The 12,228-nt window shown below is 37.5% G+C and overlaps 1 protein-coding gene across 1 annotated transcript; it reads left to right on the top strand.

Annotated features, from left to right (window-relative positions):
* The first annotated feature begins 1,060 nt into the window (after positions 1-1,060).
* Positions 1,061-10,688, top strand: acadm (acyl-CoA dehydrogenase medium chain). Its single transcript, XM_041993178.1, has 12 exons — positions 1,061-1,159; positions 3,243-3,354; positions 3,553-3,650; positions 4,059-4,128; positions 4,407-4,507; positions 6,370-6,450; positions 7,133-7,263; positions 7,553-7,661; positions 8,363-8,503; positions 9,172-9,267; positions 9,417-9,665; positions 9,755-10,688. Exons 1-12 carry the CDS (start codon positions 1,145-1,147, stop codon positions 9,824-9,826), a joined length of 1,275 nt encoding a protein of 424 aa, XP_041849112.1. The 5' UTR covers positions 1,061-1,144; the 3' UTR covers positions 9,827-10,688.
* The last annotated feature ends 1,540 nt before the right edge of the window (positions 10,689-12,228 follow it).

The raw sequence follows: 12,228 nt of genomic DNA, 5'->3' as shown, positions 1-12,228 counted from the left end.
AAACACCTGTAAGAATAACTATTTTATAGACTTTATGACAATTGTGTCTCAACTACTGTTTTTCTGGCTCATTAACTAGTTTTTGTTGCCTTTTAATTCATTTTAATTACTCAGTTGGAATGATTTCACTGTTTCTGTTGACCAAGATCTATTTCTAAGCATCTAGGCCAAGGCTCCTCAAATCGGTCCTACAAAAACCACAGCCCTGCAGGTTTGCAGTATGTCCCTGGTCTAACATGCCTGGCTCAAATTAATGAGTCGTGTAGAACCCCATGGGTTGTTGGATCCAAGTGAGACGTGCTGTGGCACTTTTATGCGTGGATTCATTAAGAGAGTGCCCCCTTTCCCCCTAAATAAATTATTAATCAAAACAAATGAACAAAGAAGCAGTAGTATATAAACATAGTTTCAACTCTGGTATAAAAAAAGTCTTAAATTCTTGTCTTGGGATTTAAAGATATGGCGCCCTCTGCTGGCAGACACTGTTCTCTGTTTATTCTATGCAGTGTTCAGTAACTGATGCCAAGGACCCAAAGTCAAACAGACTGTATACCTGAGTTTTATTAATTACAATGAGGTTGCCGTCTTGTGCCTTGTCGTTTTAAGTCAACGTCTAGACATTTTGTGTCTGTGGCTGCTTTAGTCCCAAGAAATGGAGAATTTTCGGTCGTTTGATCATTTGTTCACACAAATAATATCGTGTGATTTTTTTATGGTCTTTTCGTCCATGTGTGATTTTACACTTATACTAAGGGTCGTATTTGTGTATCATTTTCAGTACCTTTATCGAGTTTTATGCAAACACCAGTATCCGTGCAGTATACTGTAAGAATAAACTGCATTACTACCTGATCTTGTGACGCGGACTGATTGACTAACGACATTTGATATTATTTTCCATGGCGACAACGCCATGAGCATTTTGTGAGCAGTTTGTGAAGAGAGCCCTTAATAAAATATATTAAAAGGTGAAACTCGTTAGATAACGTAAAACTGGGACAAAAGTCACAGAGCGGATGCCGAGAAGTGGCATGTGATCAATCTCGCTGCTGTGATTGGCCAAGAGGATATTCATGTAGATGTGGGGCAGAGGTAGCCATCAGTTTGTTCTGTTTATACCACAGGTCTCATCAGTGCTGTAAAAATGCTGCTCACTAAGGTAGGTTTCTTTACATGATCCGTCATAATAAAAAGAAATTAAACCACTTAAAGCTTCTAACTGCCCTCCAAAGTGACATTTTCTGTTTTCTCCAGTCACACAACAGGCTTGATAGTTACGTCACAAGCTGGCAGTAGCTAGCAAAATGCTACAACGGCTAAGACGCAGTAGTTTCTCTTTACTGAACAATATTTTTAAGCTTGCATTTTAAGTCGTTTACTTAAAGTAGTTCACGCTCAATGCGCAGTGCTGGGCGACTGTTTCTCTTCAAATATCAAATTTGGCCTCCTGTCGGAATATATTTGACTATCCTAAGTTCTCTGTGAAGGTCCACTGACACCATTTTCTCAAGCGAAAAGATTTCCACAGATACAACAATGAGGCTAAGGTCAATGTTTCTTGCCTCTTCTAAGATAGAGCTCCTATTACATAATACTTGGCGCTGTTGTGCCATAAAGTGATCGTCTGCCAGAAACTGATCAGCCCCCGCGGGATCGCACACAGCCTGCAGAGTCGTATTTTCTGTGTTGTCTGCGTTTACTCTCCCCGGAATCAAGCAAAACCAGCGAAAATGCGCCACGTTTTGTCCATAATAACTGGTAACGTGTGTTGTTGTGGAACTCGAGTTCTTTGACGGACATATTTGCAGACGAAGAGGTTTTTCTAAACTTTATTCTGCCATGTAGCCTATGGGGCTTTGCTATTTTGGCTGCATACGATTTGCCTTGTGTTCGCATTTCGAATATAAAGTGCATTTGGTATTAATGATTTCTCGAATCAGTATAGTAATAATAAACTCTGATTTTCATTTAAATGGCTCAATGTTTTATTTTCTTATTTCGGTTAAGAATATAGCCATTATTAATGTTGTCAAAGGTAAAGTATCATTAATCACATGCAAAAATACGTAGTATCTAGCTTCTAATGATCTCATTTATTTATTACAGACATGTTCTATAGATTTGAAGCCCACTGTCTATACTTTATACCCCCTGATGCTCTTTTAAGGTGAAATCAGGCATAAACATGGGCATTTTTGCTTGCCAAAAATGGATCAGTGCCTATTTTACATGCAAAAACATGTACTATCTAGCTTTTAATGGCCTCATTTATTTATTACAGACATATTCTATAGATTCAAGATTCAAGATTCATTTTGGGCAAGCAAAAATGTCCATGTTGATGCCTGATTTCACCTTAAAAGAGCATCAGGGGGTATAAAGTACACAGAGTGTGCCTTGAATCTATAGAATATGTCTGTAATAAATAAATGAGGCCATTAAAAGCTAGATACTACATGTTTTTGCATGTAAAATAGGCACTGATCCATTTTTGGCAAGCAAAAATGCCCATGTTTATGCCTGATTTCACCTTAAAAGAGCATCAGGGGGTATAAAGTATAGACAGTGGGCTTCAAATCTATAGAACATGTCTGTAATAAATAAATGAGATCATTAGAAGCTAGATACTACGTATTTTTGCATGTGATTAATGATACTTTACCTTTGACAACATTAATAATGGCTATATTCTTAACCGAAATAAGAAAATAAAACATTGAGCCATTTAAATGAAAATCAGAGTTTATTATTACTATACTGATTCGAGAAATCATTAATACCAAATGCACTTTATATTCGAAATGCGAACACAAGGCAAATCGTATGCAGCCAAAATAGCAAAGCCCCATAGGCTACATGGCAGAATAAAGTTTAGAAAAACCTCTTCGTCTGCAAATATGTCCGTCAAAGAACTCGAGTTCCACAACAACACACGTTACCAGTTATTATGGACAAAACGTGGCGCATTTTCGCTGGTTTTGCTTGATTCCGGGGAGAGTAAACGCAGACAACACAGAAAATACGACTCTGCAGGCTGTGTGCGCTCCCGCGGGGGCTGATCAGTTTCTGGCAGACGATCACTTTATGGCACAACAGCTCCAAGTTATGTTTTAGTTGAATGCTTGCATGTGCTTGAATGCTGCATACAACTCAAGTGCAACAACCAGTGCCTTCCTAAGATCATACTGGACGCTTTAAATAATTTTTAAAGGTGTGAAGGTGACTTTACAACTACCACACAGGTCTTCAGAACTGGTCTGCAGTCCGGGATCCGTCTGCAGAGCACCAGCACTGTTGCAGCCAAAGCTACAACAGCTTCCAGCAGCCATGCAGGATCCTTTGGCTTCTCTTTTGGTGAGTCAGATAAGAGAATATCACTCAAAAGGGAATTGTGATGTACACGTGATATGTAATTGTTCCCCTTGTTCATAGTGTTTGTGAAGAGAGCCCCTCTTAAATATCCCCCGTCTTATGTGATGTGGGTGGCGACAGTGGGGAAAATTTTTGTCTCTGAATAAATCTTTGGAATCTGAATCTCCACTTGACTTGCAGAAATGACAGATCAGCAGAAGGAGTTCCAGCAGCTAGCAAGGAGATTTGCGCGTGAAGAGATGATACCTGTAGCAGCCGCTTATGACCGGAGTGGTGAAGTGAGTAAAGCAAAGGCTGCAGTGTGTATTGTCTGATTGAATGTGTACTGAATTTCATGACATCCACATGACAAAATCTGCTAAAAAATATCAAATTAGATAAGGCAAATGAGCAGTTATTTGGGCAGGATTTAAAACGCATGCATGGGATTTAGAAGATTGTTTTATATCGAATAACTCCAAGTGCTGAACTGTTTTTATTTTTATTTTTTTTATTTTTCCCACCTGTTAAAGCAGTTTATATATATATATATATATATATATATATATATATATATATATATATATATATATATATATATATATATATATATATATATATATATATATATATATATACAGTTATACTGCAGTTAAAATTTTATAGTTTATAGCTGTTTTTAAGTTACTCCAAAATTTCTTTCACAGTATCCTTTCCCCATCATCAAGAAAGCATGGGAGCTCGGTCTGGTGAACGGCCACATTCCACAGGAATATGGTACATTGTTTTCGTTCTTTTCAACTATTTCAAACTTTTCACATAAATTTTTGATCTTCCTCTTTTACATAGTTTTGCTTATGTAAATATTTTGCACTCTGGTGTTAGTCATAACAAAGCTGGGTTTACATTTAACCAATTAACTGCTTATGTAAAAGTAACAAGGTCAAGAGTGTGTTTGTATGGCATCAAAAAGGAATGAATAAAAAGTAAAATAGAAAATGGCTTATGTATTGGAGAGAGAGATGATGAATTTTATGTCTTGATTTTGTGTACAGGTGGAATGGGCTTGTCTATCTTTGACAGCTGCCTCATCACAGAGGAGTTGGCTTACGCCTGCACAGGCATGCAGACTGCCATGGAGGCAAACTCTCTGGGAGTAAGTTTGATTTTCAGAATTGCCAATTATTGATCAGCTAATGGTTCATTAATTCAAAAATGTTTATTGATCCTCTAAATCCATCTGACTGTAAATTTCCCTACACGAGTGATGAAAAATCCTCCACTAAATTCCTCTTTTAATTTGGAGAATGTGAAGAAAGCCAGGCCAGCTCATATCCTGTCCGTGTATCCTCTTTATAAATATATGAATCAGTCAAGAGAAGAGAGATTACACGCTAGATAATGGGAAAGTAAATGTTTTACTCACCTTGGGAACTTTTTACTGTAAGTACAATAAAACTTCAGTGGGTAAAGAGCCAGTAGGACCATTTCATCTGACTACATGATCAACAAGCAAAACCTTATGTAAGCTAACAGAGGAGGAGTTTGCTGTCTCAAATGTCAGAGAGCATGTCATACTAAGGGGTACTAGTGATGAAAGTCCAGAAACAACACATTGTTAATCCAATTAGTTAGTACATTTTATAGTTTTTGTTTTGGGGGGATTTTAAAATGAGTTATATAAAGTTTATCCATCCCCTGCTGGCATGTTGTAGCCACAGAGCCCTCCTTCCACTGGACTGAGCTAAATTTGGCATCTGATGCCAGGTGATGAAGCTACATGAGCTGTATGAGGAAATATTATGTTGTGTAGGACTAGTTGTCTCATATTCCATACCTGAGGCACCACTGACACTAGGGATTGATGGATAAAAAGACTGTGGGATGGGTAGGTCAGTGATGACACCCTCTGGGTTACCAATTGGGCACCCTCCTTCCTCCATGTTTTGCTGATAAGGCCACAAGACCTCCAGAGGGTTCAACAATAAATCCCAGCATCCCAGGTTCACCCCCTAGATACCATCGGTTCAGCACTCATCCTTTGCATTTCCAGCACTGTTGCAAGACACTTTAACACCTGGTTGTGCCACTAGGTGTAACAGCCTTGGGGGAGGCTGGTCTTGCAGCGCTCGAGGATGTGTTTCAGTGTTGCTGGAGTCAAATAGAATGATCATGTAGCATCTTAACCATACCACTGGCTGAGGTTCTTGTGAGATCGTAGTACATCGTAGAAAGCCTTGATGGTGAAGCTTGTTCTGAATGCCTCCATCTCCCACAGCTCTTGCCAGGAGATCTTCCTTTTTTCCACTCCTTATGTCATCCACTGCCCATGCCTTGCCTGTGCCACAGCTTTTGTGTACCTGTCTGACACTTCTTGCTGATGTACCTCTTGCACCACCAGCATGAGTCTTTGGGCCTAAGTGGCCTTGTGCCACGTTTGTGTGCTGGTTCCAAGGCCAAGACCACTCTCCCTCTGCTGTACTCTGCCTAGAATAAACTTAAAGGCTTTTTTTTTTCTCGATATTTTTAGTTGTATTTACAGTTAAAAGATCATAATAATCAGTTATAGACTTAGTTACCTCTGCTCTTAACAGATGAGTTTGTCTACACACTGCAGATGTAACAAGAATAACAGATTTCTGTAAGGACTTTGCAAGAACATCAGAGGTGATATCTAAAATATGTTTGATTTTTTAGTTTGAAAAAAAAAGTTTGTTCTTTTCCCTTTAATATCTCTTAAACATCTGTGTTCACAGCCAGTGATGAAAACAAAAAAGCACACGAATTAGCACCCAAGCCGTACCTCATTAACAGAGTGACATAACAATATAAAGTAGGTGAGATGTTGGAATTCAGCTGCAATGATAACCTAAAGATGTCTATTAAACCTGTGCTGTGATCCGTCTACAGTCAGTCCTCCCTGGATGTTGAGGTTACAGTGGTATTTAATCATAACAATGATGAACAAAGTATATTGCAGGAAGTTAGATTTGACTTGTTACTCTTTCTGTCACACAGCAAATGCCTGTTATTCTTGCTGGTAGTGATGAACAGAAGAGGAAATACCTGGGAAGGATGACTGAGGAGCCTCTCATGTGTGTAAGTGTAATATACATTGACTTAAAAGCTGCACTGGAGTATATTTAAATCTTAATGTTTCTGCTATCATGTTATGAGGAAAATATTATACTTATGAATTCACTATTTTTGTGGAACTGCCATGGTTATAGCTTACTTAGATTTTCCTTTTTTTTCCCCTCAAAATGGCAAATGAAAACTAGCCAGTTGTACTTATCAAATCTGATTGTTCCAATATTAAAGTTCCTACTTGTGTGGGAGGTTGGTTCAGTTGTAAGTAGTTGCAAGAAAAATATTTTAGCAAAAAAGAGGTTGCTGTATTTGATGTAAAACTTGCAATTTCTCTGATCATTTCTTAACAATGGTGGTTTTTTTCCCCATTGTATGCCAGTTTTAGCTGTTTAAATTTGGCCTTTATTTGATGGGAAACTAAAGGTTTTCAGCTCTTGGACTGGCAGAAAAAGACATTTTAAAGCTGTGGCAAAGACAGAAAGGGGGGAATATTTGTAATTAAAGCAACTGAAGAATAAGTTTGTCTTTTTTTTTTTTTTTTTTAAACGGTGCCTCATAGCAATTACTTAATGTGTCACTGAAATGACAGATTCTCAGTCACTGGATAGATAAATGTTTTTAAATATGTGGTAAGCAGCTGTTTGTTTTTCTTTAGGTCAGACCTTGTTTATTTTTGTAATGTTTTTGGCAGGCATATTGTGTCACTGAGCCGGGAGCGGGCTCGGATGTAGCCGGCATCAAGACTCGAGCTGTGAAGATGGGTGACGAGTACGTTGTTAACGGCCAGAAGATGTGGATCACCAACGGAGGGAAAGCTAACTGGTGTGTACTCAGTATTACTTATGTTTTAATGATTACTTTTTTGTAGTTTTTAATGATGATCCATCTTTATGGTTCTGAATAAAAAAAAAAAAAAAATTAAAAAAAAAACAGATGCATTAACATAAAGCTAATTAAAACAGTAGCTTAAAATTATGACTTCCATGATTGTAAGGTTTGTGTAAATTTTATTTTCTATTTGTTTTTATATATAATTTAAAAAAAAAAAAAGTGTTTTTTTTTTTTTTATTTAAATCAATGCAGACAATGTTTAAACCTTGTTTTTTGCTAGGTATTTCCTTCTTGCCCGCACTGACCCAGATCCTAAATGTTCTGCTGGCAAGGCTTTCACTGGCTTCATTGTGGATGCAGACACTCCAGGAGTTCAAGTGGGAAGGAAGGTAAGATCAGCATTTTTCTTTTGTGAATCCAAAATAGGAGATCTGCGATCATGCCGTCGTGATGAGATCACTTTTGCATTTTTCAGCAACATGACAAAAAAACTAGGTCACCTCAAGTGCTGCTAACAACTTGATCCCAAAGTGCACATTTTACACGCTCCCAGATTTAGTTTTAAATTGATAGACCATGTAAAATGGGAGATATGATTGTTTAAAATCTGATGGCACAAAAAAATCCAAGCGTAAAAGTGGGATGGGATGATCAGGAGTCCTTATGTCATTTTTCGTGAGCTTTTATGATTGATGTGAATTTTTAAGCACAATATGTTCATCAAAGGTTAAAGTGAAAAAATAATTATCAGATCATATGACTAAAATCATTGAAACAAAAACACAGAGATTGTAAACATTTTTATGTGGTATATGAAGGCAAAATCAAAACTATTTGAGCAAATACTTTCATCAAAGTAAAGGGAGATAAACTTAATTATCCTCCTGCAACAACTTCATGAGTTTTATAACTGTGTAAATTCAAACTGAACACCACAATTGTGAGTTTAAACCAAAATCCTGCTGACTTACTTTTATGTAATAAAAGGAGAAATGAGTGTCTGTTCTCTATCTAGGATGGTGCATAAACACCTTTTTGTGACATCTGCACTAAGAGTTAACATCTGCTTGTATTTGCTTTGTGCCTGCAGGAGATGAACATGGGCCAGAGGTGCTCTGACACCAGAGGTATCACTTTTGAGGATGTGAGGATACCGAAAGAGAACGTCCTGATCACAGAAGGAGCCGGTTTCAAAATTGCCATGGGTGCCTTTGACAACACCAGGCCCCCAGTAAGTATTTCAGTGTTCGTCAAGATCACTACAGGGCACTAGGACAGAAGGAGAGACTGGCTTTTGAGTCATGCCTTAAAAAAAAACAAACCTATCAACCAACATCAGTAAAGTTGTTGTTGCCAATAAAAAGAGAAAAATGAATATTTTAAACATTTTTAGTGGTTCCATCAGAGTTTTTAATCTTAATTTATAGTAAAAATTTTTAACTTTGTCACCACTTGTGAAGGTGATTCATGTGTTCTGCTGCAGACGTCTCCACTGTAGAAACGATGGACGGAGGTAATATGTCAGCCGAGTTCCAGCTGTCACAGATGAGCTCAGACACATAGTCTGAAAACCATTAAAATACCAAAGAACAGGGTCCTGCTCACAACTGTTCAGAAGTGAACAAACCCTGCATATATTAGGTCTCATGTAGATTTGTGTGGATATATACCGGATATACCCAGATTCTTCCCTCGTTGTGAACGTTGACTGTCCAAACGTTTCTCTGGTCCTTAAAATTGGTGGGGGTTTTTTTTTTGTCTCTATGTTTAGATATTAAACAAACAAAACAAAATTCCCTTCATTATTAACAGCTGAAAAGATGTTTCAACTGCTAATACCCAAGTTTACCTCAAACTTCCTCTAAAAATTGCATCACTAATATGCCCAATTTAATGCAGGTGGCAGCAGGAGCTACAGGCCTGGCACAGAGAGCTCTCGACGAAGCCACCAGCTACGCCCTGGAGAGGAAGACCTTTGGCAAAGTTATTGCTGAGGTTTGCTGGTACCAATGTCATATATTTATCAGATACACATATTTTGGGGGTGAAATTCTGTTTAAAACAAAATAAATAAAAATAAAAAGGAAGAAACTTCACTATTGGATCGGCACAAGACAAGTAAACTGCGTTCCCATGATTCACAGCACCAAGTTGTGTCGTTCATCCTGGCCGAGATGGCGATGAAGGTGGAGTTGGCCAGGATGGCGTACCAGCGGTCTGCTTGGGAAGTGGATCAAGGGCGCAAGAACACCTACTACGCTTCCATCGCTAAGGCCTTTGCAGGAGACATCGCCAACCAGGTAGCTACAGACGCTGTCCAAGTATTTGGAGGCAACGGCTTCAACAGCGAATACCCGGTCGAGAAGCTGATGAGGGATGCAAAGATCTACCAGGTGGGCGGTTATGTTGTACATCTGATCTCTGCTAGCAGTAACTTTATGGTCAAACTTCAACCTTAATTTTTTTTTTTTTTTTTTTGTAGATCTACGAAGGAACAGCTCAAATCCAAAGGCTCATTATCGCCAGAGAACACCTGGGAAGATTCAAGAAATGAGCCCCTCCGTCTGACTTGTCTTCAGTTATTTGTAGCTTTTCTGTACATAATGTGTTTCTGTAATCTATCTGGCCTCTTAAACTCAGGATGCAGCTCAAAATGTTGTTTGCCTTAATGTGGTTTGTTAATGCTGTGCTTCATAGGGCTGATCCAGACCCTCAAAACAGAGACCACTGTCGCATATCATAAACAAAATCTTTAATAACTCATGTTGCATCTTATTGCATGACCATGTCCTGTTTAGTACTGGTTAGCGCTGAGGTAAATATATTTCTGTCAGCTGTAGGAAAAACCCTCAGCAGGTTGGAAATGGTGGCAGCAGGGGACACATCCTTTTTAAAATGTATTGATTGTAGGAAATATTGTTTAACATTTGATGAGGAGCTGTTTCTTGTGTTAAACTAAAGCTGCTGATGATAAACGTGGACATGAGTGACTTGATCCATTGACAGTCTGATCACAAACTGTTCTCTCCAAGGATCTGTTGTGCACATTTGGGGTTGAGCCACAAGATCAGATGACATTTTAATGTTCGTATTTGCCATAAAATCCAACTTTTTCTTCATGCCTTATTCTGCCTTTCACATCTGCTTCTGCGCCTGTTTTAAAAGATTAAATTTGTAAAATAACTGTTCGAGCATGAAAATACATTTTTCACCAGAATGTGTAGAGATGTATTAATGTGTTCAACTGCACAATGCTTTTCTACTTCATCAGTTTCCTTCTGCCAGTTCTACATGTAACACAAACATGGCTGCATCAGTTTTACAGGCCAGATTTGACAGGTGATGGGGGATGTATTGCAGTATGTAGGCAGGAATCCTGACTGTTTGCAATCCTTTTTAATAAATTATTCCATCCAGTCTAGAAGTCCTGATGGGTTTGATTTTACCAGCTTAAATATTGGTAATTAACAGAGTTTTCTCATATATTCTTGTTACTGGATTAAATTAAAACCCAAAATGAGCAAACAAGGTAGGGTCTGTTTTCATTAATTTGTGCCTTTAATGTTCTGCCATATGCAGAGAGAAATGTTATCACTTAACTGCAGAAGGAGAAGACATGAGTCAGATCTATTTAATAGAGTACTGTAATTAATCTGAGGCTGACGCATACAGAACAAACAAGCAAACAAATATCACATGATGGTTCACATTGGAATACTTGAATGTAACTGTATGAAGCATTTTGTCCTTGGAGATAAAAGCCAAACATTCTTGTAAATCAGATTAATACTTTGTTTTCAATTAAGAATAAAATTCACAGTTACTATCAGTTATTTTTAATTACAATGATTAGCTGTCTCTAATAAAGTCAGGGTTTGGATAAATATAAGGGTTATAGGAATAAAATATCCTTTATCAAACAAGAAAAATATATATTATCATTATGTAAGAGTCTACTAGCCAAAATAAAAATTAGATAAAGTTAGAAAAACCTCTGAGTAAGCACATCATGTGGTCCATTATGTTGAGGAACTTGCGCAACATTCCTTTTTCTGCAATTAGCTCCAGGAGCTCAAGAGCAGTCCCCATCATAGAGCTACACTTCATTAGTTTTAGTTTCTTTCAGTCACTGCTGCCCCAACAGATGGTTGCAAAGAAAACTACAATTTTCAGTGCTTGCAGCAAAAAATATACTTCTAATAAGAAGGGAGTCCTACTAATGTTCCTGTGCTGCTGAAACATCCCCTCAGTGTTCCTCAGGACCCACTACTCTGCATTCTCTGCATGTTTTAGATGTGTTCCTACTTTTTTAGAGTAATAAACTTTCTTATCAACCTCTGTGCAAGCCTGTTAATGAGACATTCTTTTCATTCAGGTGTGTTACATACAAAGCAGTGGGTCCTAGAGATGGGATTTATGGCTCGTTGAAGGGAACGAGATCTTGAGGAGCCATTCCTTTCAAAAAGCAATTCAAAAGACTGACTTGTTCTTATTTTTTAATTTAATTCTTCTTCTTCTTCTTCTTCTTCTTCTTCTTCTTCTTCTTCTTCTTCTTCTTCTTATTATTATTATTATTATTATTATTATTATTATTGTTATTATTGTTATTAATATTACTATTACTATTACTATTACTATTAATTTATGGGTAACTCATTAGTATCAAGAAAATAATCTATGGTAAAAATTATAAGATAAGATTTGGATCAGCATAATTCAAACTTAGACATCCCACCAATACCTGGTCTGTTGGTGTACAGTATTGGTCATATTTTCATTTAACTTGTGTTTTCATCAAAATCATTTCATAAGGTCACTCTATATCCCCATGCTTTGACAGTGAGATTTTGGATTTCCCCTCAACAAACATCTTCGCGTCACAACAAAAACTAAGCAGGCCGCAATTAACTTCCATGTAAAACAACTTTACTCTAAATTTTCCACATAAAAACATTT

Source organism: Melanotaenia boesemani, chromosome 8 (assembly GCF_017639745.1).
Source record: "Melanotaenia boesemani isolate fMelBoe1 chromosome 8, fMelBoe1.pri, whole genome shotgun sequence".
Classification (NCBI taxonomy): domain Eukaryota; kingdom Metazoa; phylum Chordata; class Actinopteri; order Atheriniformes; family Melanotaeniidae; genus Melanotaenia; species Melanotaenia boesemani.
Note: the sequence above shows the minus strand (reverse complement) of the source record. Positions and strands in the feature narration are given on the sequence as shown.